General features: G+C 30.4%; 3 protein-coding genes across 7 annotated transcripts in view; 2 read left to right on the top strand and 1 right to left on the bottom strand.

Annotated features, from left to right (window-relative positions):
- The first annotated feature begins 5,937 nt into the window (after nt 1-5,937).
- On the top strand, nt 5,938-8,904 carry LOC139086040 (fez family zinc finger protein 2-like). 2 transcript variants are annotated; one of them, XM_070634333.1, is made up of 3 exons: nt 5,938-6,041; nt 6,104-7,829; nt 7,885-8,904. In XM_070634333.1, the coding sequence occupies exons 2-3, from the start codon at nt 7,819-7,821 to the stop codon at nt 8,825-8,827; spliced, it is 954 nt and encodes a 317-aa protein (XP_070490434.1). In that variant the 5' UTR covers nt 5,938-6,041; nt 6,104-7,818; the 3' UTR covers nt 8,828-8,904. The 2 variants fall into 2 exon arrangements, with proteins under 2 accessions (XP_070490434.1, XP_070490426.1); XM_070634325.1 differs by lacking the exon at nt 7,885-8,904 and having other exon boundaries at nt 6,104-7,813.
- Nucleotides 8,905-10,399: 1,495 nt separating this feature from the next.
- Nucleotides 10,400-11,513, top strand: LOC139086551 (zinc finger protein 845-like). The gene is made up of 2 exons (XM_070635018.1): nt 10,400-10,461; nt 10,523-11,513. The coding sequence occupies exons 1-2, from the start codon at nt 10,451-10,453 to the stop codon at nt 11,511-11,513; spliced, it is 1,002 nt and encodes a 333-aa protein (XP_070491119.1). The 5' UTR covers nt 10,400-10,450.
- Nucleotides 11,514-12,568: 1,055 nt separating this feature from the next.
- Nucleotides 12,569-24,698, bottom strand: part of pio (zona pellucida domain-containing protein piopio) — a 68,992-nt gene continuing 56,862 nt past the window's right edge. For 3 of the 4 annotated variants that reach the window (XM_070634828.1, XM_070634837.1, XM_070634813.1), the window contains 4 exons: nt 14,846-15,081; nt 14,345-14,711; nt 13,641-13,793; nt 12,569-13,443 (listed from right to left, as the gene is read on the bottom strand). In XM_070634828.1, the coding sequence (XP_070490929.1) occupies nt 13,243-13,443; nt 13,641-13,793; nt 14,345-14,711; nt 14,846-15,081 (957 nt within the window). In that variant the 3' untranslated portion in view covers nt 12,569-13,242. The remainder of the gene's footprint in view (nt 13,444-13,640; nt 13,794-14,344; nt 14,712-14,845; nt 15,082-24,698) is intronic. The other variant, XM_070634820.1, reaches the window with a different exon arrangement.

The following is a 24,698-nucleotide window of genomic DNA, read 5'->3' as shown; positions in this document are numbered from 1 at the left end:
TGATTTTTGATTATTTTAAGACAGAGATTCTCAAACTTTTTTGAACGCGACACAGTAAATCTGAAGGTTTTGGTACCACACAACTGTATTGTGCAACATAATTTGGAAATAACTGTTTTAAACCAGTTTTAGGTACGCGTAATGTCGTGAGCATTGTGCAAATCCTTATCATACCAACAGCACTCTATGTAATGATTGATAGATCGGTTTCTGGTGGGAATCGAACCCAGTTACTCGTAAAACAGTGATACAGATATTTGGTTTGTTGCCTAATCACGCTCGGCCACACGGAGACCTTAATCTTGAACTGGCAGATTCGTCTATAAATGGATTGGCAACCCAGATCCCACTCTGCTTACCTTGCAGACACAACAGTTTCACAAAAATCGGCTATGCTAAAGCTCTTTTATCAGCAACAAATAGAAGCGTCCACTATCTAAAATTCAAATGGCTGCCATATAACATGATACTTAGATGTCAAATTCTGCATTTCCCCCAGTTTATTGAACTCAACAAGTTATGCATCCTTTATGAAAATTAATTATTCAATGGAAAAATATTTTCTCAAATAAATTAAGGAATAATAAATTTGAGAGCATTTTCCCACTCATTCTGAGACAATGAATAGAACAAAATGAAAAGATTTTAATCAAAATGCTTTTATTAAGCACAAGAAAGGAAATTTATGAGTTCCACTTTGTTCTGTTCATTTTAAGTTTAATTCAAATAAATGAAAAAAGTTTACAAAAATGCGACAAAAGAATTCTTTTGTTTGTTTTTAAGGTTTTTCTTCTTTGAATGCATTCCTAGATCTTCTTAGAGATTGGTGAGATGGACAGCTCAGCATAGATGTTGTCCTTAAATTAAATAAATTAAATTATTCAAAGATTTTGTACATTTTTAATAAAATATTATTTGAGTCTTGATAGAAAAGATCATTGGCTGTTCAAATTAAGAACGTCTGTTGACTCCTCCACGCTTGGCAACAACATAATGCATTTTTCTTAAGAAACGAATCATATAGATCAGTGCTAGGCAACATTCTATTTTTCGCGGTGAACCTTGGTGGTAAGCAGAGACCGAAACCACACGCGGCATACGATTCATGGCATTTCCAAAGGTTTTTAGCGGCACATAGGGCATCCATAACTGATATATGTAGGTCAAAATGTCAGTTGTAATAATAATGTCTATTCATGAATGGTATCCGAAATATAAAGCATTGTCCAATGATATGGTTGGTAGCGATTATATAGAACTAGTCAATAGCTGGACATTAAGTTACCTCTAGTTAGTTATACCTTATTATTGTCTACTTGGGATAGAGGAGAGATGTTCCCTGCATGTTCACCTAGACCTATAGTGGGATCTGAACCATCGACTCGAAAATGGAAAGCCTACGAAAGTTCCATGCCGAATCTCAAACCTTTGATTATTGGGTATGATAATTAAGTCTCATAATGCGAACTCATTAAAACACTTATATCAGCTCACACGATTTATGACATCAGATTTATTAGTTTCTCATACAGTCATATTCAGGGACACAATTACAAGGAATATAAAGTATGACATAAGAATGACTTTCAGATGATTTTTTCATCCTTAATTGCCATACATCGCTTTAAGAAACAAATCGCTGTCACGAGGAGCTGAATCAACACGTCCAGAAGAATTTGGCTTAACGTCCTTCATCAACAGTTCCGGAAAATCGATTTCATATTTCAATCCCAAAATCTTTAGTTGTTCTGTCTTTGGATACTTGACGTTAGCACTCATCATTGCTAAGGCACCCAAATGTTTCCATTTTGCAACATTTACTTCTGTTATTTTTGGATCCAAGAGCTTAGCAAAGTAGTAATTGTCACCAAATCGTTCCTTCAACTTTTGCTTGATAGTCAGGAAGTAATGAATTTCCTTGATTATTTTCAAGTTTGTGTGAGCTTTTGTCTTTTCAGGCATGCAAACAAACTCATCAATAATGATGAACATAATCATTTCAAGTGGAATCAGAATTTTCAACAAATAGTCATGAATTGGTTGATTAGATAATGATCGAACAGTTGTTACAGCACATGTCAAAATCAATGACTTTAACTTGGGTAGTTTGATGAAATATTTTGCCAAATGTTGGACTGTCAGTATGTCAATGAATTTATCATCCTGATTAGCAGGCAAAGAATTGTACATTGACTGTATGACTTGATATCTCTTTTTGCGAGCATTTGCAGCACTTTCAAAGTCATTCATTGGCTTAAAGATTGACAAAATGATTATAAATGCAATAAACTTCTTTTCAGCTTCAGTTCTTTCCTTTTCAATAAATCCACAAAAGTAATATTTACCCCAACTGACATTGAAGTTACAGCCGTCGTCAATTCTTTCCATTCCCTCGTCGGGATTGTCTAAATATTGTTCATATTTAGTCCAAAAACCTTCAAAAATGGACTCGATTAGTGCCAATGCGATGGCAAGTCCTGGATCAGTTTTTATTGTATATGGAACCTTCTCATGTGTAAATTTTGTCAATGCAGTCATCAAAACAGCAATATCTGGTAAATATTGCATTGTTTGTGGAATCAAATGAACAGGCAGTTCCTCGGAAACTTCATCAGGTTTTAAATGCTTAAACATTTTAAATGAATGTCCTTCCTTTATGGCACAGTCAGCAATCATAATACTCGATGGAGTCAAATAGCATGTCAATTTTGGAATAATCTGGTCATTTCTCTCAATCATCAAAAGTCTCGTCCGAATTTTATCACGAGCATTATTTTTTGATTCTTTTGGAATCACCAATTTTGTAAAGAATCGCGAATATTTGAAATCTATTAAATGCGTTGATGCATTGCTTTCATAGATATGCTTAGCAATTGACTTAAAATCCTCCATTTTTGGTTGGAGATCATTCGATCTTTATGTTGAATAAGGATGAATAGCTTAATATACAGAAGAATAATAAATTAGACTTTAAAACAATAAATTAATATTATTGATCATACTCTTGAGTTACTTTATAAACTTACCCAACTATCTGATGATCTAAGAACTTTATTGCGTAATTTTGAGCACTAATTATTCCACTTTGATACAATACGTCCACTTCTCAATAAGTATTGTTCTCAATTGTTCGTTAATTCTTAAAAATGTTTGTTTTACGAGCCTTGTAATTCACTCCGAAGTCCGCACCCAGTTCGCCAGACGTCGATAACTGATTCCGAACGACGAATATCGATCTACATCTTATTTATGTATTGTGTATGAATAGGATTATTAAAATTTGGAATCATATCCATGTATAGTCGTACATAATCAGTACTTCCCAAACAGTCGTAAAACGACGTACACATAAACTTTGAAACCGGGCAAAATTCATTTCGTTACGATAAGCAAAGATTTCTGTTTATTTATAGCATGCAGTTATTTTATGTATTTTTTTGTAAACAATTCACTTCCAAGCATATGAATCATGCAATGTTGACAACAAGAATTCAAATTTACTATAATATTTTTAACTTTATTGGAGTTTGAAGATCAAAGTTTACATTTTTGTAGTGCTACTCGTCTGTAGACTTATCAGATCCATGGATCAGAGTCATGTGATCTGACAGTTTGAATTTTGTTGGGAAGTTTTTGGAACATATTCCACAAACGTACTTCGTATCCATCTTTTTAATAAAATTATTTAAACTTCCAGTTTTATCATCCTCTATACTTTTGAGCTGTTCTCGAGCTTGATACTTTTGCTGGTTTTTGATCAATTGATTTTTAAGTAAATTAGCTAATTGAAGATACTCAGAGCATAGCTCGCAGATAACATTTGTATGATTTTCTGATAGATAGATTTCAGTTTGTGTTAGATTTTTATATCCCTTCCTTACTTCCTCTGTAATTCCATAATACACTTCGTGTGCGCTGAATGGTTTAAGACATAAAATGCATCTAATGAAGGGAATTATGATTAATGAGAGACAGGTTCACAAGGTATGGTGATATAAAATATGACGTAATTGCATTTAGCTTGCTTGAATGTCATGGAATGTCAAACTAAATTGATCAAATCTAGAATTGTATTTCAACTTGATCCTCAACTTTAGGACAATTATTTAAATTATTTAGGATATTAACAGGAATTAAGACACTTTATCAAGTTGTTAATTATAGCTGATCTACCTCAAATCTTCAAAATCAACTAAAACATTCAGCGTTATTAGGAAATATTAAAAAATTTGCAATAAAATAAAAATAAAGCCAGTTGAACTTACTTTTCATCCATTGTGAAGATACTACCGTCTAGATTCACTGGTATGTGATAATTCTGTCACAGATTTTCAAGCTAATATATTTAATTAATATACTGTCAGCAGAATATTTTGAAATAAAAAATATGAAGCGAATTCGACAAATCATAAAATTCAAATTTCAAATAAACGTTAATTTGTGAACGACTTGATAATAGTTTATTTTACCAAAAATAATATTTATGTAGAGTTAAATGTAATTAAATAATATTTTAACATAATAATAAGAATAATGTGACTTTTATGGATATTTAGCTTGTGAATGCTTTAATTTAATATGAAGATTAAGTGAGCCTTTTGTCAAATAACTTTTGGGATTGTTTTTTGGACAATACGGACATGGAAATCTACTACGCAGATACTGATTGATCATGTGTTGCTCCAAAAATTCCTTTTTAAAGTATGTCATGCCGCATTTATCACATTTAGGCAAACTATCCTTGTGAAAAGAAAACATGTGTGTCCTTAGATCCTTCATTCGTCTGTTGCATACATAGCATTCGTTTAGTTCCGCAGGATTTACTGGTTGATCAGCAGCTTTTATTTTAATTTTACTTGTCTTTCTCTTAATGTCAGGACTTGGTACATAAGAACTATCACTGGAAGTATCAGAATACTTGTTTGTTGGATTTATCACAGGTCTTTTGATCTTTTCAGGCGTGGTACTGTATTGTTCCTTAATGAAATCGTCTATTTCCATTGTACTTTCGCATTCAAATCTATTGACAGTCATCAGCATTTCTTGATTTGCAATAAAATGATTTTTTACCACATTTGCTGCTTGTATGGACTTTAAACACTTATCGCATGAGTAGCTTTTCTGGATGACAGAAAGAACCAGCTCAGTGTTTGTGAAATTCTCGAATAGCTGCTTTATTTCACTGGTAATTTCATAAATATCTTCGTAATCGTCCAATAGTTTTGAGCAAAATCTGCAACTAAAGAAAATTCAGGCATTAGAATTAAATAATTATTGTTTGGTCATTTAAATCAGCTTACTATTCTTCTATTTTATCCATTATTCTTGATGAAACCAGTCACAATCAATCAATGAGTCAGTTAAATTTTCTTCAATTATTTTTTGTTGATTTTCCTAGACTTTTCTCAAATAATTTAATTAAAACTTTTTTAATTGTTGTTATACACCATCTATTCTTATGAAATTTTAAAGAATATACTTTATAAATCATTACTTAAAGAGTAATTTAAAGAAATTCATTGAATTGCAATTTTCAATGAGTTAATGATGGTTTTCGTCTATTATTTTTCAACGGTCGATTTTCGAAATTCATTTCGAATTTTTCGAACATTCTTATCAACAAACAAATTTTTACAAAATCATCCATTAAATACAAATTTGTCCATTAACATTAATTGAAGTTTCAGTTTCACTTTTTGTTGTTTTATTATAATTTTCATGATTTTTTTCAATTTCTATTCTGTTTGTAAATATTCGATTTCGAAAAGCATAAAATTCAAATTTAAGAAAGCTGTTGAATTTTCAATTGATTTTTAACAATTGTACAAATTGATTGTTAACAAGAAAAACCAATAAAGAAAATCAAAAAATTCCAACCAAACATTAACGGTCAAATAAAATTTAAACTTTTCCCACTTCATGTTTACATCCGTTCAGAAAGTTTTTATCATCTCGGAATATTTTCTAAAAAACTTCGTATTCAAAATCAAAATATAGAATTATTTTGTTGTTTTTAATCATAATTCAAGCATAATGGCTGAGTAAGTTGATACAGAATTGAAATTGATTGTATGTAGTATCTAAAAATCTCAATTTCTTGCAGATGCCGCTTTTGTTCAAGGAAGCTGAACGAAAATGAGAATCATCCGACCGTAAACGACGAAATTAAATTATATTTTACAAATATCACACAAATTAACTTACTGGATTATGAAATGTGTTCGAAACATATATGTGAATTATGTCTAAGGACTTTACAGTTAGCAAATGCTCTGCGAGTACAATTACTAGAAAATGAACAAAGACTTTATGACCTAATTGACAAAGATAGAGAAATTGTGGAACCAGAATCACCAATTCAGGCATTTGAGCCGCATTTCCAGTACATGAATCATGTAGGAACTCACGAAAATACAAATCCCATCCTTAAAATTCGTCCAATACATGAAATTCATCACAATGATAGCATGGATTATGAAAGTTCAGATTATTCATTGCCACCATACCAAAATCAGTCAACCATTGCACCTGCTGTGAATATAAATAGTTCAGAACATACAATTTTAAACCAGTTACTTGCAAAACCAATCAATTTGATTGAACCACCGCCTTTAGCTAAAATCCCAATTACCAGAGCAGCAAAGAAAAAGCTTAAAACAAGTGTGGATGAGGTAGAGCTAGTGGAAGTGAAAAAGGAAAAAAGTCCCGAAGAAAATAGTATAATTAAAGAGCAAAATCAAGTGCCAACTGATCAGTTACTTTATTTCCCAGTAAAAAATGAAGAAGGAAGCGCACAAGAGGCTGTCAAAGTGATCAAGGAAGGATTAATTAAAGTAAATAAAAAATTAGGAAAGATTCAGGTTTGCAAAGAATTTGGCACGTTTCCAGAAAAGGAAGTGGAACCACCAGTCAAGAAACCAAAATGGACAAATGCTTGTCGAGGCTCAGAAAAAGTTTTCTTTAAAAATTCAGCAACAAATACATTCGACTGTCTATATTGTAGCTTCACAACGGATTCTCAACACGTCATTAAGCAGCACCTAATTAATGCACATCAAACAGAAATTCCGACTTATAAATGTCCACATTGCGATAGTACTTACTTTAAGGGATCAAATCTCAAAAGACATATTTTAGCTAAGCACATGAATCAGCGATATGAATGCACATTTTCAAATTGTACTGTCTTGTTTCAAGATAGATCAGCACTAAGACGACATTTGTCAGGCGCTCATGGAAGTTTACAACCTCATGAAATTGATGAATTAGTCAAACAGGCAAAAATTATATCCGTAAATAGTAATGACTCGATGATGTCTAATGCTGAAACCCCAAGATATTTCCTACCTGAGAGGCTTGCGACAGCTTCACATTAAATTGTTCTAGTTGATCTTTTACAATAGTTATTAAGAATACTTTTAAGTTTAACATTTTGTTAATTGTGCTGTAAATGTAAAGGTTCGTGTATCGCGAATGATAGATAACGTACAATTTGGTGAATTTGGTAAAATTTAGAATTTAACGTTTTTCAAAAATTTGAATTTTATGAAGCAAATTCAAAAAATAACGGTTTTTGACATTCAAAATTTTATCGAATTTTTGAAATTTGAAAAATAACAGATTTTTCAAAAATTTATCAAAATCCTTGAAAAGATCCAGCAGCATAAAATATATGCAAAATAACATGCATAAGATAGTTTATGTTTACATTTTGTACATTAATCATCTCGGTATCAAATCAAAACATTGGGAAAAACTCAAATTTAAATTATTTTATTTTTAATAAAGAAAATCATAATATTTATTTAAAACTTAACAATGAATGAGAAGTAAGTTAATTAAGTCATGATATAAGCATAATTTAACCATAATATCCACTTCCAGCTGTCGATTTTGCTTGAAAATTCTGGATTTTACAGAGAAATATCATGAAATCAATAATGACATTAAATATGACTTTAAAAATGTCACACAAATGGAACTGCTAACATCTGAATGTTACATAAACATTGTTTGTGAGCTATGCCTGCGATCTCTACAGCTGGCTAGCACTTTAAAGAAGCAGTTAATTGAGAATCAAGAGAAATTCTACAAAGACTATGAATATGCAACAAAATTTGATGAAGACTTCCAGCCACCAACAAAAAGAGGGAGGAAGAGGAAAAGTAAGGCAGCACCTATTAGTGACGATGAAAAAGCTATTGATATGACCAGTGTAGCATCAATTAAACAAGAGAATCCATTAGAAAATCCAGTAATTATTGATTTTCAGGCACAAAATCAAGATCCAGAAAGCTTTGTATGTAAAATTTGTCACAAGCCATTCAAGAATAAATTAAGACTTCGGAAGCACAAAATTACACATTCGACAGATAAAAAGATAGTGTGTACGGCATGTGGAAAGAAGTTTAAGAGAAATGAGAATTTGAAGGCTCACATGCTGCATCACGAAGATCCAAAATTCCAATGTGATGTCTGTGGACGATATTATTTTGACAAATCATCTCTACATCATCATATTAAGAGTAATCACTTACAGACACGAGATTTCCATTGTCAGTATTGTTCAAAATCGTACTTTAAAATAAGTAATTTAAATCGGCATATCCTGTCAATCCATCAAAATCAAAAATTCCTTTGTGGCGTCGAAACCTGTGGAAAAGCATTCAATTACAAGCATCATTGTAAAATTCATATCACAAGAATGCACAGAAGTGTCAAATTTGAGGATATTGAAGGACTTATCAAGTATAATCTTTCAAATCCATTTTTGCCACCTCCTACATCGGAGCAGTCGCTAGCTGAAGACAGAAAGGATTTTAATTAGCTCGATCTGATAATTTTAAATGTTGTAAATTGTATTAACTAAAATAAACATTAAATTATGTTGTTTTTAAAAAACAATCCCGTCTAACGGCTTTTTAATTTTTAAATTGTAACGGTTTTTACAAATTTGAATTTTATCTCTGGTTTTCCATAGAATTAATTCTTGACTGTGTTAGTGAAAAGTACTCGGACGGCAAAAATTGTAAAATTAATTAATTAAATAGGAAAAACACATCTCAATTGACAGTGACAACATTAATCAGAACAAGGAACATCGAAACTTAAAGTCAGAAATAAAACAAGAATGCAAGAACAAACAAAAATGCAAGAACAAACAACAATGCAAGAACAAACAAGTAAACAAGAAGAAAGACGATTTCTTCCAAATGATTCGGTCCTGCGTATTGTTTTTAATAAATATAATCAAATTGATTATTATACAATTAAGTATGATAAAGGATTAGCAATTGCATTAGGAATTATAAATTCATTATTTGATACATTTTTGGATGAATATAAGAAATATTTGGAAGATTATGATGAGGGAATTACTTTAATTAATGAACAAGATCTTTCGAGCCGTAGATGGATAGATTATAATATGCCGAAATCTTTTCAAAGTGAAGGAAACGATTCTCAAATTCTATTCGTATCAGTCATCGTATTATTCTCTTCTCTGAAGTCATTAAGTAAACCTCAGGAAGCAGAACATTTTCGTGGCTTGCGATATGAAGAAATTGTAAAAATGTATGGAACAGGAAAATGTTGTTTTCCTGTTGGATATTTTCAGACTGAGACAATACTAGAATTATCATCCCGATTTCGTTTAATGCCGAAACTCAGATCAACAATTATTTCAGCTATTATCGAAACTGTAAAGTCAACAAAGATCCAACCAAATCATAGTCATGTGCTCAAAATTCTCATCATAGCATTTATGAAAATGTGCATTATTATTGACTACTTCCTTGGAACATCTGAAATGACAAGAGCACACACGAAGGTTATGTCGGAAGTTGGCGATTATATTTGTGCACGGAACAAAATGAAGGAAAGATTCCCAGATATTTATTACTTTGCGGAAGTTATAGATCCAGAATTTGCTGAAATAATGAACTTTAAATGGTCTAACTTAGGAGCTGCAGCCATATCTTTTGCACGTATCAAGTATCCAAAAATTGATGGGCTCAGCTTTTTTGAATTATCAAACACAGATTTCAAAAAATTAGTGCTTAAGAAAAAGAAAGAAAAAAAAATTTTTTTTTGTAAGATAGTAACAAGACCTACCGTAAATGCATTAGGTCAGAAGGAATTCAACGATGCTGACTTGTTTTTGAACGCATTGTACGGTGATCATAAATAATTTAATGTAAACAATGATGATTTATGTCTGAAAAATGTAGTGACACTTTAAATATTTATGTTAAAATGAAAATAATTTAATTAATTGCCTAGCTAAACATTGAAAAATAATAAAGTTTAAATTTTATGAGGAACGAATTTTGAGAATTTGAATTTGATGAAATTTCAGTTTTTTTTTCATGGAAATCGAATCGTTGACTTTGGATTAGTAAATTTGGCGGGAAACTCATTTATTGACATTAAAAATTAATTATTCTACAAAATGGCTCAAAAGTAAGTTAAATAAATACATTATATCAGTGTAAATGTTTTAAAAAAACTTAATATTTTCCAGGTGTCGATTTTGCCTCAAAAATTTCAACGAAAATGAGGTTTATTTTGGAATAACTGAAGAAATTAAAGAAAATTTTGAATCACTCGCTCAAATCAAGTTCATTCTGTCAACAACTAAGAAAAACCTCATCTGTGAGTTATGTATGAGGTCATTGCAAATAGCGACGCTTCTGAAGCATCAGTTTATTATAAATCAGCGACAATTTCTCAGTAGAGATGATCGAATTAAGATAGAAAACTCAATGACTATTATGGACACAGCAACAAGTTCTAAAAACTTGGGACATCCAGTAAATAAGATTGAAAAACCTGAAAAAATTCTTGTGCAGAACGTAAATAATGTTAAAAATAATCCAAAAGCTGAGAATGAAACGATTCGACGAGATCCAGTCGCCAGAAGTGAATCGACCTATAAACATCCAGCCAGTCAAACTTCCAATAAAATTGTAGACAAGATTTTGCTCAAGTTTGAGAAAATTGATCAAAGCAGCGCTGATAAGACTTCAATTCTTGGAACTAACAACCTTAAAACCATCAAAAAGAGCAATCGCAATAGAACTCTCACTATTAAGGCACTTAATCTAATTAAACAAGAAGATATATATTTCAAGTGTCCATACTGTACTGAATCATTTTTATATAAATCACATTTAAGTGCACATATAATGTCCGATCATAAATCCGAAATATTGCGTTGCAATGTTTGCCGTAAACTCTTCATCAACAAGGATGATTTAAACACTCACGTCAATGTGCTTCATCCAAAAGAGAGAAATTATTCCTGTTCAATGTGTTCAAAAGCCTATACATCAAGAAGTACGTTGAATAAGCATGTGACTGCAAAACATCCTGGAAGTAAATATCGTTGCAATTACAACTCATGTCATCTGACTTTTGATACGTTTGATGCAATTAGGTCACATATGGTCTTAGTACATCCAGAAGTGAAATTTCGAGACATGTTCAGTTCAATTGCTAAGGTTCAATTATAATCTGTAAGTTTTTAAAAATTTAAAATTTTAACGGTTATTTTAAATTTACAATATGTAGACAAATTTAAATCGTTATTAACCGTTAATTATTCCTGGAAGAAAAAGGTAAAATAAATAATTAAAATAACAAAAAAGTCTTCTTTCGGAATTAATTTCGTTTTTATTAAAGGATGTTAAAGCACCAAAAATTTTTGAAACATTTTTTTTAATTCTTTCTTTTTCAACAAATAATTTTTTAAGGACTTTTTCTTTCTATTTTCATTCTTTTTTTAATACAAAGTTATTTTTTCATCATTATTTGATTGACTCTTCATTAAATATTAATTATCGTCGAAAGTCGTTAAGCTCCAGAAGTTCGTTTGTGAGGACTTTTTTTTTTAATTATATTTTAATTTTACAATGATCACTCAAAACGGACTTGTGATGCAGAACAACTTTTTACATATTTTCTTCGATTATTTAAGAATACCCGCCACCATTTAGTTAGTCTAAGAGGAGATTTTTCTTTCTTTAGATTTGGAAAAAATTGAACATTTTACTCATAAAACTTGATTTAAAAAACTGTTTTTTTGAAAATTTAATCTTGATTTTTAAATTTTTTAAAACTAACAAAACTTTTAAAAAGATTAAATTTTAAATTTGAAAAATTTTGAAATTTTTGACTACAAATTTAAAATTTAAAATTTAAAATTTTGAAAAATTTTGAAATTTGAAATTCAAACTTAAAATATTAGAATTTAATTTTTAAATTCAAATTTTAAAAATTTGAAATTTAATTTTTAAAAACTAAAACTTTGAAATTCAAACTTAAAAATTTGAAAAAAAATTTTTAAACTTTAAAACATTTGAAACAAAAAACTTGAAGTTTGATTTTTAAAAATTTTGAAATTTAAATATTCAAAAATTTGAAATTCGAACTTTAAAAAATTTGAAATTCAATTTTAAAAAATTAAAATTTCAAATTTAAAAAAAAATTTTTTAAAAAATTTAAAATTAATTCAGGATTATTCTGAAAACTTAAAAATTTTTCAAAATTGAATTCTGAATTTTTTAAACAATTTTCAAATCATTCTTATGAGCATTAAATGTTCAAGTTACTATTCATTCATTTAATCAACCAGACGGACGTTACTGAGGAAATTCTTTCATTAGTTTTAAGTCTATTTTTTATAGTCAGAGATTTAAATGCCTCATGTGAAATTTTCAGACCATTAAAAAAATGTGTCAATAATTTCACATGAGGAATCTCCGAGATAGCAAAATGGCAATCAGTAGTGTGAGAAATGGCGAAAATTGCCAGGCAGTGCTATCAAGTCGATTAATTCATGATTATTAATAATAACTTCTTAAGTCACTAGACAGTGTAAAGTTAGAGGAAAAGTAACTTTTCCTCGCGCAGTTAATCAATTTGTTATAAAGTTCTATATATCATGATAAGGATCAGCGCATACTAAATTATATTAATCATATTATATTATATATTCGAATGAACAATAATCACTAGATCAGTTTTTAAGTCGTTAAGTAATTGTTGTGCTTTTCGATAATCGTTCGATAAATAATAAAAAAAAGTAAGAATATTCAGACACGCTCCAAAACTATTTCGAAAGGCACCAGAAGAAATTAAAATAAAAAAAAAAGTTCATCATTCATCATCATTCGTGCATCATCATCACATTCATTACCGTAAATATTAATATTAATTCTTCCAAATTAATTGACTGACTGACTAACTCGTATGTGAGTATGCTGTATTTGTATATGGACCGCTATATATTGAGCTGCCAGAATTTGACGATACGTTCTTATCTCGTCGTCTTGCTAATATACACAGCACAGCGAGAACAACCGCCAACATCAGACAAAGACCAGTTATTGACACCGCAATGGCGAAACTTCGTTGCGATACGCAAATCGCATCGTCTGGATTCTAAAAAATGGAAAGGAATAGAAAGGAATATTATGAAATAAGAAATATTTTGACAGTATAAGTAATTATCATGCGATCGTGAAAATGGAAATAAAGCATTTATATTATTAAAAAGATTAATTATATAACTTATACAATTCGAAGATGACATTTACAATATTAATGTTTGATGATTAATGATTAATTATTGTTATTACCTTTTCTTTGAGTACTGAATCGTAGCCATCATCAATCACTTCGGCATTCTCGTTGACATAAAGACCTGAGAACACCTCAATCGTTGCCGGTAAACCATCTTCGTCCTCATCTGTTGCTCGTTTTGTTCTTCTCGTTCCATTACATGATGGTGTCTACGTAATTAATCAATTAATTAGATTGTATTTGAGGTATATAAATAAGGAATGTCAACAGGTTCTTATTTTTTTTTTTTTTTGCAATCATTTCTGCTTATTTTCTTGTTCTTAACAAGATGATCATTAATATTAACAGCTTGATCGTGTGTTTTGATTTGTTTGGGTTGTTCTATAGATAAATTAGATTCGTTGCTATTCTACTGCTTCTAAATTTAGAATCTTATACTTGGAATGTGCGATTTTTCTTACATAACGGTTGATTAAAATTTGAATTTTCAAACATTTGTAAGGTTTTGGATTTTTTTGATCGAAATTGTAGTGTTTTAACAAAATTGAAAAAAGTTTTAATTTCTTTCAAAATACTAAGATTTAACAATAGAAAACGATCAGCAACTAGTGAAAAGTCACCATAAAGGTTAACTAAACATCCAACAGCATGAAGAAAACTCAAAAACTTGCAGAATTAACAAATAATGAAGTCAAAATTAAATTGCATTAAAATGATGAACAAACTATGACATTCAAGTAAACAATCATAAAGCACTAACCTTATGGCAGTTATCTTCGTGCAATGAACACAGTCTTACATTACATTGATAATAAACAGATGTAGTATATGGAAACTTATGGGCAGGAAATGATACAGTAGCTTTTGTACGATCACTATCATAATCAAATGGACCGACAATTTCTTGATCGAGTGGACATCCAGTGGCATCAATCAATCTTTGTTCACCCCATCCTAAACCATCTCTGACTGAACAATCGGTGACATGAAGACCATATTCATCTTGTTTATCAATATTCACTATCAATTTCAATTGATCGCCTATCTGTACACTCTCGGCTAGTTTATTGCCTGAATAAATTTTCATATGGCACGCAGGCATTGGAATTTCATTTGGTGAGTCACTACTGGCAGTCGCAAATGAAAGGAAAAATGTAAAAGAATATGCATTAAATTATTGTTATTATATTTATAGATGTACACAGCCATGAAGTGGTTTTACTTTTTATTATTAATAATTTACATGCAAGTAATAACATACCCATGAATAAGTGATCTCCCATGTTCACGTCTATCCTTCTTCTCATCACTCGTGTATGCTTGAGGTCTCTGAACACCAACATCATCTTTTGACACATCGAAAGATCCAGTTGATTTGATCGCTGCCTCTCGATTCTTATAGCGACATCTGATATGATAACCTCTACCTAAGTCGGTCATAAGCTTAAGATGTGGCTGCAGTACTATCGTATTGAAGAACTCAATGCTTCCATCGTCCTATATTAAAAGAATGAGAAAAAAATTATTGAATTTATAAATCCACGAATATAGGAAGGAAAGAAGAAGCACAAAAAATTATTATGTACAGTTAGAATTGATGCATCATTAAGGGAATACATTAGTATGTCATCGTGAATAAAAGCCTCGTGAGCTACTTTCTGTGCTGCCTGTTTTATGCTTATAATCCGATGTGCCATTTTTATTTGCAAATTCACTTTATTTTTATATTTCTGATCGAATTTGAAAGGAATTTTTTGATGAAATTTTACGGTTTGTGGAATGGCAAATTGAATTTTAATTTTATTGAACGGTTAATAATTTTTATAGCTTTACACATTTACATAATTTGTGAACTTTTACTTTTGTGTGTTGTGTATTTTTACATTGATGAATAGGATATTGCGTAAAATGGTGAAATTTTGAGAACGGATCATTTATTTGTGACTCAATGGGAGTCTAAAACTGGTGTTTTTATTGAATATGACTTGAACTAAAAGGAACCATTCACATATTACGTAATAAATCAATTAGAAATCTTACTTAAATTGAAAGTAAAATTTGGCAAAATTTAACGTACTTTTGAAATTAGAAATATTTCTCATGATTTATCACATCATTTTGAATTTTGAAAAACCGTTAAAAATGTAAATTGTTTCAAAGCTTTAGATAGCTCTAGTCACAAAAAGCCATTAATCTACGAGCACGTTTTACTGATAATTGAGTAATATTTTTCATTACTAAATAACTGAAAGTGATATTAAGCAGAAAATCCATTCACCTACTTAAATATTAATATGACCATGAAAATAATAATTATTTAACAAAAATTAATAGATAAAATCCAGTAGATATGCAAAGATCGAGTGAGAAACGAATTGATCTCGTAGGTCAGTAATATTTCCTATTCAAGACCCATCTCAATCATGTATAATTTGAAACGTATATTTATTGTGTCAAAAGTATCGACATTTATGACAAGTCGTATGTATAAAATAGAAATTAAGATATAATAATGAACAGCAAAAAAGAATTATTGATGATCAAATAATTTTTGTATGTGCGAAATTGAAGATGAAGACATGACGAAAATATTTAATTACACGGCCTTGATTTTGGCCTGTTGTCGATGGTTGCTTGATCGCACTCTCGTTTGACTATTTTCATACATTTTTTCATTTGTTATTTTGTAATTGAACTAAATTGAACTCTCTTATATGGTTGAGTTGGTATGGCATGCAGCTCCAATGTAATCGTTACTTGAAGGTATAAAAAATAAAAGTAGCGTATGAATGTGATCTCAATTGTGATGGACGTAAGCGTATTTTCAAGATTATCTAGTTAAAAAAATGCAATTTATAAGTGAAAATTTCAAAAAACGGAATTTTAAAAATACGAAAAATAACGGTCAAAAAATATTTGAATAATAACGGTCAAAATTTGTTTGAAAATTTCAGAAAAAAACGGATAATTTTAAAATTTATAGCAAAAAATTAGTTGAAAAATAACGGTCAAAAAATATTTGAATTATAACGGTCAAATTTTATTTGAAAAATTGAAGAATCCAAAAAATAACGCTTAATTTTGAAAATTTATAGGAACTTTAAGGACGCGACAGGCGGACAAAATATATATTCTAAGCCAACTTTTCTTTTTGCTAAAATTTGCAAAAAAAAATTGTAGTGCAAAGACCATAGACATATGAAATAGAGAAACATTGCTCTCTCTTACTGTCGGTTGTGCTTTGGTGCCTTTTAGAAGAACATATTGTAATGAGAGGTAATAAATTTTAAGCTCTTTACGAGCTATTTAAGGCCATACTTGTGTTTTCTTTAGTTTTATTTTCTATGGGAATTCTTAATACTTTCTTTGAACTGGCAACAAAGTCAATGGACAATACTAGTCGTTGTACCTTTCATCGATGTTTCTTCTTGATTCTTATGCCTTTAATATCTTAAAACGATATAAATCCTTTTCTTATGATTGTCTTCATTTATCATATTTCATGGGATTCGTGCTTGAATTCATGACAAGGTATGGACTTTTTTTGTTTCATGCTGCTAATTTATTGATGATTGAGGCTAAATGATGAGAAAAGGATGTTTCGCCATGAACTGTTGAATTGTTATGATGAACATGTAATTTTATGTTAGAAATTTTGACATGACAGCTGATCATGTGCTGCATAGTCTTGTGTATTGAGATGTTACTTAATGATTTTGTGGCTGATTCATAAATACAACTGGGAATTTTTAAGTGATGCATATTAACACTTGTTGTCACGGTCTGCACGAGGAAAAGTGCTAATTTTTAATCAATTCTGTAACGGTTTTTTCGCATTTAAATTTTATTATAGCAATCCAAAAAATTTAAATTTTTAATTTTTGTAACGGTTTTTTGAAATTTGAATGATAACGAACTCTTAAATTTCCCCAAAAAAAATTATAGCATCTTTATAGCAACTCAAAGATGATTATTGAGGATAAATGTTGAATTTGCGAACTCCTTGAGATCATTATGTCTACTTCACAGCATCCTCAATATAATATCAATAATATCCATGATCATATATTCGATAATTTTGACAACTCTCCGTCAAAAATAAACAAATTCACAATGCATAACCTCAAATAGTGATACAATTATTAAATAATGAATTCGCACCAAATTTGTCAAGACATTGAAATCAATTTTGGCAACACATCATGTTTGTCCAAGCCTTGAAGACGAGTCACATCGTCACGCATTGAGAAAATTAAATTATATTAAAATGAGAAGATTTCTTTTTAAAACATAAAAAAATTGCTTTAAATGGCAATAAGCACAAGGTTTCTGTCACATTGAAAATCATCAGCAACTGTGTATAAAAGTAAAGTAATGTGATTAAGTCTCTATCTCTCTATTCCAAAAATACATAAACACGATTTTTTAAAGATTTTTCTTCATTGTCTTATTTGCGTTCATTCATCCATTCATGCTGTCGATTAATTTTTAGTTTCTTATTGAAAAATTAACCAAACGTCGTCGAGAATTTTTGAGGCACAAAACACCGAGAAATTAAGCTTTTTCGCATAATAACGATGATTTTTTGCCATAATTAATCATTGTATGGATTAAAAGATTTTATACCACAGAAATTAAGAATGAACAAGCCTTTCATTCCTCCTTAATACACAATTTTCATTATTAAACTAAGTTCCATTATAATACAGCTAGTGTGGAGAATGCTGATTAATACAGGCTCTCTTTTATTTATATTAATATTGTTTCCAACTTCAATTACATTCTTACTTAAAAGGAAATTCACATTGTTAATAATTTATTGGGAGCGACAGACTCTGAATGTGCACAATTACTGGTTATTAAAAGACATGATTTTTTTTTTTCATTTATATTGTTCTTAAACTATCAATTGATTGAAGCTATCGGCTGCGATCTTTTCATAAATGAAGGCTTTTCCGAAAAGTAAATATGTAGGCTGTATCTTTTGAGTTCCTGGGGCAAGGTGATTAACGATAATTGAGTAAAATAGTACGATTGTTCTTCATTAAATTAAACGAGTTAACTTGAATTTTATAACGATAAATTTGAATTTGAATTCAAATCAAAAGTATGATCATAGTAATTTCCCTTTTAAAAAATTCTATCCCCTCAGTAATTTAGTTGGAAATTTTAGTAAAATTCTTGTGAAATCGCCTTTTTAAAGGCAAACTTCAACATAATAAGACATTTAATTGGATGTACTCGTAGATAAGCAGCTAAGCTTCAGTGTAAACATGTGCTTTGACATTAAAAACAAGCCATACCTAAATTGTAAGTATTTTAATTAAAATTTGTAGCATTTCACTAAGCTTACTCAGCAACCTTCCCCATTTTCCAATTAAAAGTTACGAAAATTCTTTCCATATGCTACGCAAACAGCATTCCAAATAAGTCTAAACAGCTTAAAACCCGAAATATCTTCTAACAAGGTTTTTTATTGAACTTCCATTCCCTTCAGATTCTCTTTTTGGGTGTAAAAAATTTGTAAACTAATGCGTCACTAAATGCTTGTAAATATTTCTTTGACTACGGAACCAAGCAACATCATGGAGATGTACATAATTAACCATTGTTTAAAGACGATGTTACTGTGTATTATATTAAATTTCAGTGCAATGCCTCGTCTAGGTAATGTCTTGTTATGATTAACATTTTTTTAAGAGATATAAATATTCAACATCCAACGGCCTTGACTTAAAAATCTCAAAAATCCCTCATCGGCATGCAAAAAAATTTTCTGTGGAACTGATGACTTGTCTACGATACATAATAAGCATGATCTATGCAAAGTCATGTAGAAATAATTTAAATATTTTTATGTCTCCTAACACACTAGCTTTTGACCATATTGAGGTATAGAGGCAATTGCGTTGGCGCGGCTTTGTATGATCACACAAATATAATAATAAAGTCATATACTCAAGCTACTTTGAGCATTAGATCACGTATCAAAGTGTTGAATTACGTAATAATTCATAAATAAAAAAAGTTTTGTTCCTCTGTTCGGTGTCATTGATTCGTACAGATGGTTGACTGACTTCTTACTTCATACGGACGGAAAGGTGCATAATTGAAGATTCAAATCACACACAATGGAAGTTCCGAAAAGAAAAAAATTGAAGAAGTCATATCGCAGCTAAAAACAATCAACTTTTTGTCGCTTCCAACGTGTATGTCTGCACAGATAATATTAAGCTTACAGCTCTGCTGAATTAGACAGTCTGTTTTTTAGTGCCTTTTTGCATTGTGTGAATTTTAAATTTATGACCACAAAAAAGTATAAATAAATAAATTCCACGAACATGAAAATTCCTTTTGGTTCTTATTTCCCTTATTTCTCTCTTGTTTCTCATTGTTAGCATTATTTTGCCCTCGAGGCATATTGGAACTTAGTTAGACACTTTGATTTGCTTGTTCTAAATCGGTCTTGTCAGAAAGTTTAATTTATGCTGTTTTTATTCCTCTTTCAATTTATATTTTTTTGTATAGACATCTTTTAATGATAAAACATTATGTAGGCTGAGCATCCTTTGAAGACATTCATTTTATAGTTTGCAAGAGAATCGGCTCTATTGTGTATGAGAATATGTTATTAATTAGTTCGACATGTTGTATGCTGTAGGCTATATTTTTAGACATTTTTTTGTTTAAGAGAGGAAAATAAATTAGCAAATTGACATTTAGTTGCTTAGATATATGCTCAACATGTATTTATGGTGTGGTATTTGGAAATGAATAGTCATGATTTATTTGTGGACTTTCCTGGAAAGCACACGATGAAAAAATGGCCAAATATCTGATCCAGGTCGACTTAACTCTTGTTTGAAGTCGGAATCATCGAATCTCATCAGTCACGTTGACCTGGCGCCTAATTTTTGGCCATTTCCACGCCGTGTGTCGTATCAGGAGATTATGGATTACAGCTGATCTGTACGGCCAGCGAAGGAAGTAAATAAGCGTCGTATCCGGAGTTATCGTCCAAAAAAATTCATTCTGTACATTAACAATTAGGAATACATTTCATATTGACTTTTGATGAGGTAGGATCAGGAAAACAATATTTAAAACTAGGTTTCGATGCTCTATGCATATCGTGTGACACTGATTCTGAAGATAACAAAAGAGCATGAGAACGGCCAAAGAACTCTTGAAGAGAGGCTGTTAATAGAGATAGTTAAACATTTGGTATTGATAACTGGCAAAGAGTAGCCAGCAGTAGAGCCAGTTTTAGATATTAACTGAGTGAAACCATAGATTTCAGATGATCTGTATGGTCAGCAAAGTTCGAGTTCGAACACTGATTTACAGTTCCAAACTTCATGTTCATGATTCGCTCCATAACGCTACTCAGAACTCTAATATGGTCCTAATCTCATAAATTCGACTTTCGTTGTGAGTTGCAAGAGATATGATACATGATATCAAGTGAACGAGGCTATAAGAGCACTCGGTCTAGATAACAATTGTCTAGAACGAATCATTCCGCGAACAAAATCTGAATTTCCCTCAAAATAAAGAGATCAAGTGTGCAGCTTATCATTCATTCCCAATAATAAATGTAAGATGATTCAAGCCACACTACAGGCACTGCATGATCGTACTTCCCTTTAAGATTCAAATCTCACACTCAAGAATATATCTCATATCACGTACGAATGTAAAGGAAATTAATGTTTCAAATCCACGAACCAAAAAAAAATTAAGAACTCCCTAAAAGACTCAATGCGATACAAGACTTAAGTAGGTGTTTCTGCATCCTCAACATCAATTTAAAATTTTATTTTCAAATTATTATGTTATGCTCTAAACAGCACGTAGCATGCGTTTTAACCATCAAATACACCCATTTGCACCAGAATTCTTACCTCTCATCCTGTCGAGAATGCAATAAGAAGTAATTTTGAAAAAAGAAATATGAGAAAATTTTCGCTTAAGAACCATTAAAAAGCGACTTTTGTTAATGCAACGAAAATATGCAGGAATGACCATAAATTTTTCATGTTGCAAAAATAAAATAATAAAAGAAATAAGGGAATAAGGTTCATAACAGAGAGCAAGAAAATTGAGATGATGAAGCTAAAGAAATGAGAGAATGATCGCAGACATCAATAAGAGTTTCCAATACAGTCATGTCACTAACACAACAGTCATAAGCTCCCAACCACAACCAAAGAGCTTTTGCTCATTGCGTCTGTATTTGTGATTGGTATAACAGCCTGCTGGTTTAAACGACCTTCCAAGATGATGTCATTCCTATTTATTTACGGTGATCTCTCAGTCTTTTGCTCTCATTGAGTGTCACATGAAAAAAACGGAAATAACAAGCTACCGACTTATTGCTTAATAATTACACTAATATATCTGACGACACAAAGGACCGAACGAGGCTCAAATTCAGCTTAATTAATTTTATAAATGAATGAGAATCGCCCAAAAAAAATTAATGAAGATTCCCATGTGTGGCAGAAATGATGAAAAATGGACGTACATAAAAAAGAGGAACATAAATTAATTATTATTATATGCGCAAAACAGAGAAAAGAAAGAAGACGCACAAAGGAATTAGAAGTTGAAAATTATGAAGGTTTATTAAAAACACAACACAAAACAGAAATCTTCTGTTTTTCAATTTATTTTGCTACTTGCGGAGCCAGGAGAGTGAAAAAATGGATAAATGTGGGCTATAAATTCATAAAATACGTGAGATATTTTGCTAATTTTCATACAAAAGATTTCAATTCTCGATCAATCAACAAACCTTAAAATTTTATAGTCGTCTGCCTTTTTTGCGTTGTTGACCCAAGGGATGGGAGTTTTGAGAATAATGGGATCTTTGGGGAGAATCCCTACCTAAACTGATTTGCTACCCGTGGGGACAAATTCTTGTCAATTCTTCGGAACTAGTCATCAACTTGTCATTAATCAGTTACAAAATGTTAAGAGATTGCTGGGCAATAAAACACATAAAATTCAACATAGTTTCGCACCCTTTACAATTTGAATTTCTCGAGAGGACAAAATGCACAATAACTAGTTAATAGTACTTAAATGTCTAGTTAATGACTAGTTTCTTGTTATTTTAATCAAATTAACAAATTACATTAACAATTTGAAAGAATTCCTGAAAAAGTATGTATTGTGTAGTTTCACACCTCTTCAGTAATGTTATCAAATCTATTGAAAAAGCAACATTTAAATTTGATCTGATAAAATTTGAAATGTTCCACGCGAAAGTTAAAACCAATCATTTTTACATATCATACCCTTTCAAAAACTTTTCATAGTTTGACACCCCTTGCCCTATTTTTTTCTTGGCATTTTTTCAAGCAGATGTGTTTAACAATAAACACAGTAATTCGTCTTGCCTTTATTACTAGTTTCAATTCTAAATAAATTATAAGCTACACGCGCACTGGATACTCTCCAGAACTTAAAATATTCAGTCGTCAAAAATTATGTATCAAGAAAATTAATTCACTTATACCCAAAATCATCGACGTTTAATTTAAGAATCTTGAACTCTTTCCTTCTTTAGAGTCTATTCTTAGTACTATTAATTTAAGCAACTTTGTGTAATTTATTAGCAGCTCATTATAAGGATAGTTAAGATGTAATAAAAAAAGATGATTTAAAATTCAAATGAAAAGATTTAATTTGCTTTTGTAGCCGGAGACGGATCATTTTATATATAGCTATTGACACTTGACATTTTGTGGGCGATTGCATGCTAAATTTGTATTGAGAGACGATTTGTTGATTCGATATGAAGCTTTGTGGAATTTTCCTTTGAAGTGCATGAAATTTTTTCATTTAATTTGTTGCAACGAGTCATTTACGTAAGTTTGATTGATTTTAATGGGATTTTGAGAAGCGGGAAATTGGACATTTTGACATTTTCAAGATGTTTTAGATGGGATTTTTGAAATTTCAAATGAATTTTTAACGGAAAATAAATTTTTAAATAAATTTTGAATTTTATCCGTTTTTAGGGGTCAAAAACTATGAAAATTCAAATTGTAATTCAAACTGAAAATTAAATTCGTTTTTCGGGGTCATAAGCTATGAAAATTCAAAATTTAACGGTTTTAAGGGAGTGAAAATATGAAAATTTTGAATTTTTAACGACTTTTCAAAGAGCAAATTCATTAAATTTTGAAAGCTCAACAGATTTAAAAGAACTTTAGCACACAAATGCACAAGGCAAAATCCAACAATCGTCAACATTTAAAAGTTCATAAACCAGTCCACCAACGCTTATTAAAAATTTAATGCTAATTACATTTATGTGAGAATAATCTCAAAAATGTTGCGGAAAGGTAATGAAAATTTTTTAATTACTAAGTAGCAGGTAGTTCATTGAAATCCCATAAAAATCTTCCCAATTATATTGTTTAAATTAACAGCATCTATTTATGGTTAAATTGTGAATGAAAAATAGCAAAATTAAATAGATTTTAATAGTTTCTAGGTAGTCGAGTAGCTTAAATGATAGAAAAACAATTTAATGTTCTATTCTATTACTTAAACACAATAGAACGTCTGAGATATTCCTCTTTCAACGCAAATTTTATTTTGCTTATAACAATTTAAACATCAACAGCAGCAACAATTACACAAAAGCAAATGACGATGACGACAAAAACATATGGAATTGTCGGGAAATCAATTAAGTGTTATTACCTTAAATTATTATTGCTAACGGATATATGTTATGTTGAGATATTTTGAATTATAAAAGAAATTAGATTTTAAGTGACTTTAAAGTGATGAAATGATATTTTTTTATGATTCTCATCAATGGAACGACGTCTGCACTTGTGTCTATCATGCACGCATTCAAGATCGTCCTTTTGTGACGCTTTAAGCTGACATTTTATGAGGTAATCCAATTCAATTTATTATACATTTCAAGCATACTCGAATGGTAATCATATAGTATTAAGCATAAATAACTTTCCAAGTCATTTTTTAACCTCTGCGAAGACCGTGACAACCTTTCTTTCAAGTTTTCTTCTCTTTCATTTCTTCAATTCCTTTTTGAAAACAAAATAAAATAATCACGATCTTTATCTCTT

Source organism: Chironomus tepperi, unplaced genomic scaffold (genome assembly GCF_022539635.2).
Source record: "Chironomus tepperi strain 1889 unplaced genomic scaffold, CSIRO-AGI_Ctep_v1 contig_9, whole genome shotgun sequence".
NCBI classification, from domain to species: Eukaryota; Metazoa; Arthropoda; class Insecta; order Diptera; family Chironomidae; genus Chironomus; species Chironomus tepperi.
Note: the sequence above shows the minus strand (reverse complement) of the source record. Positions and strands in the feature narration are given on the sequence as shown.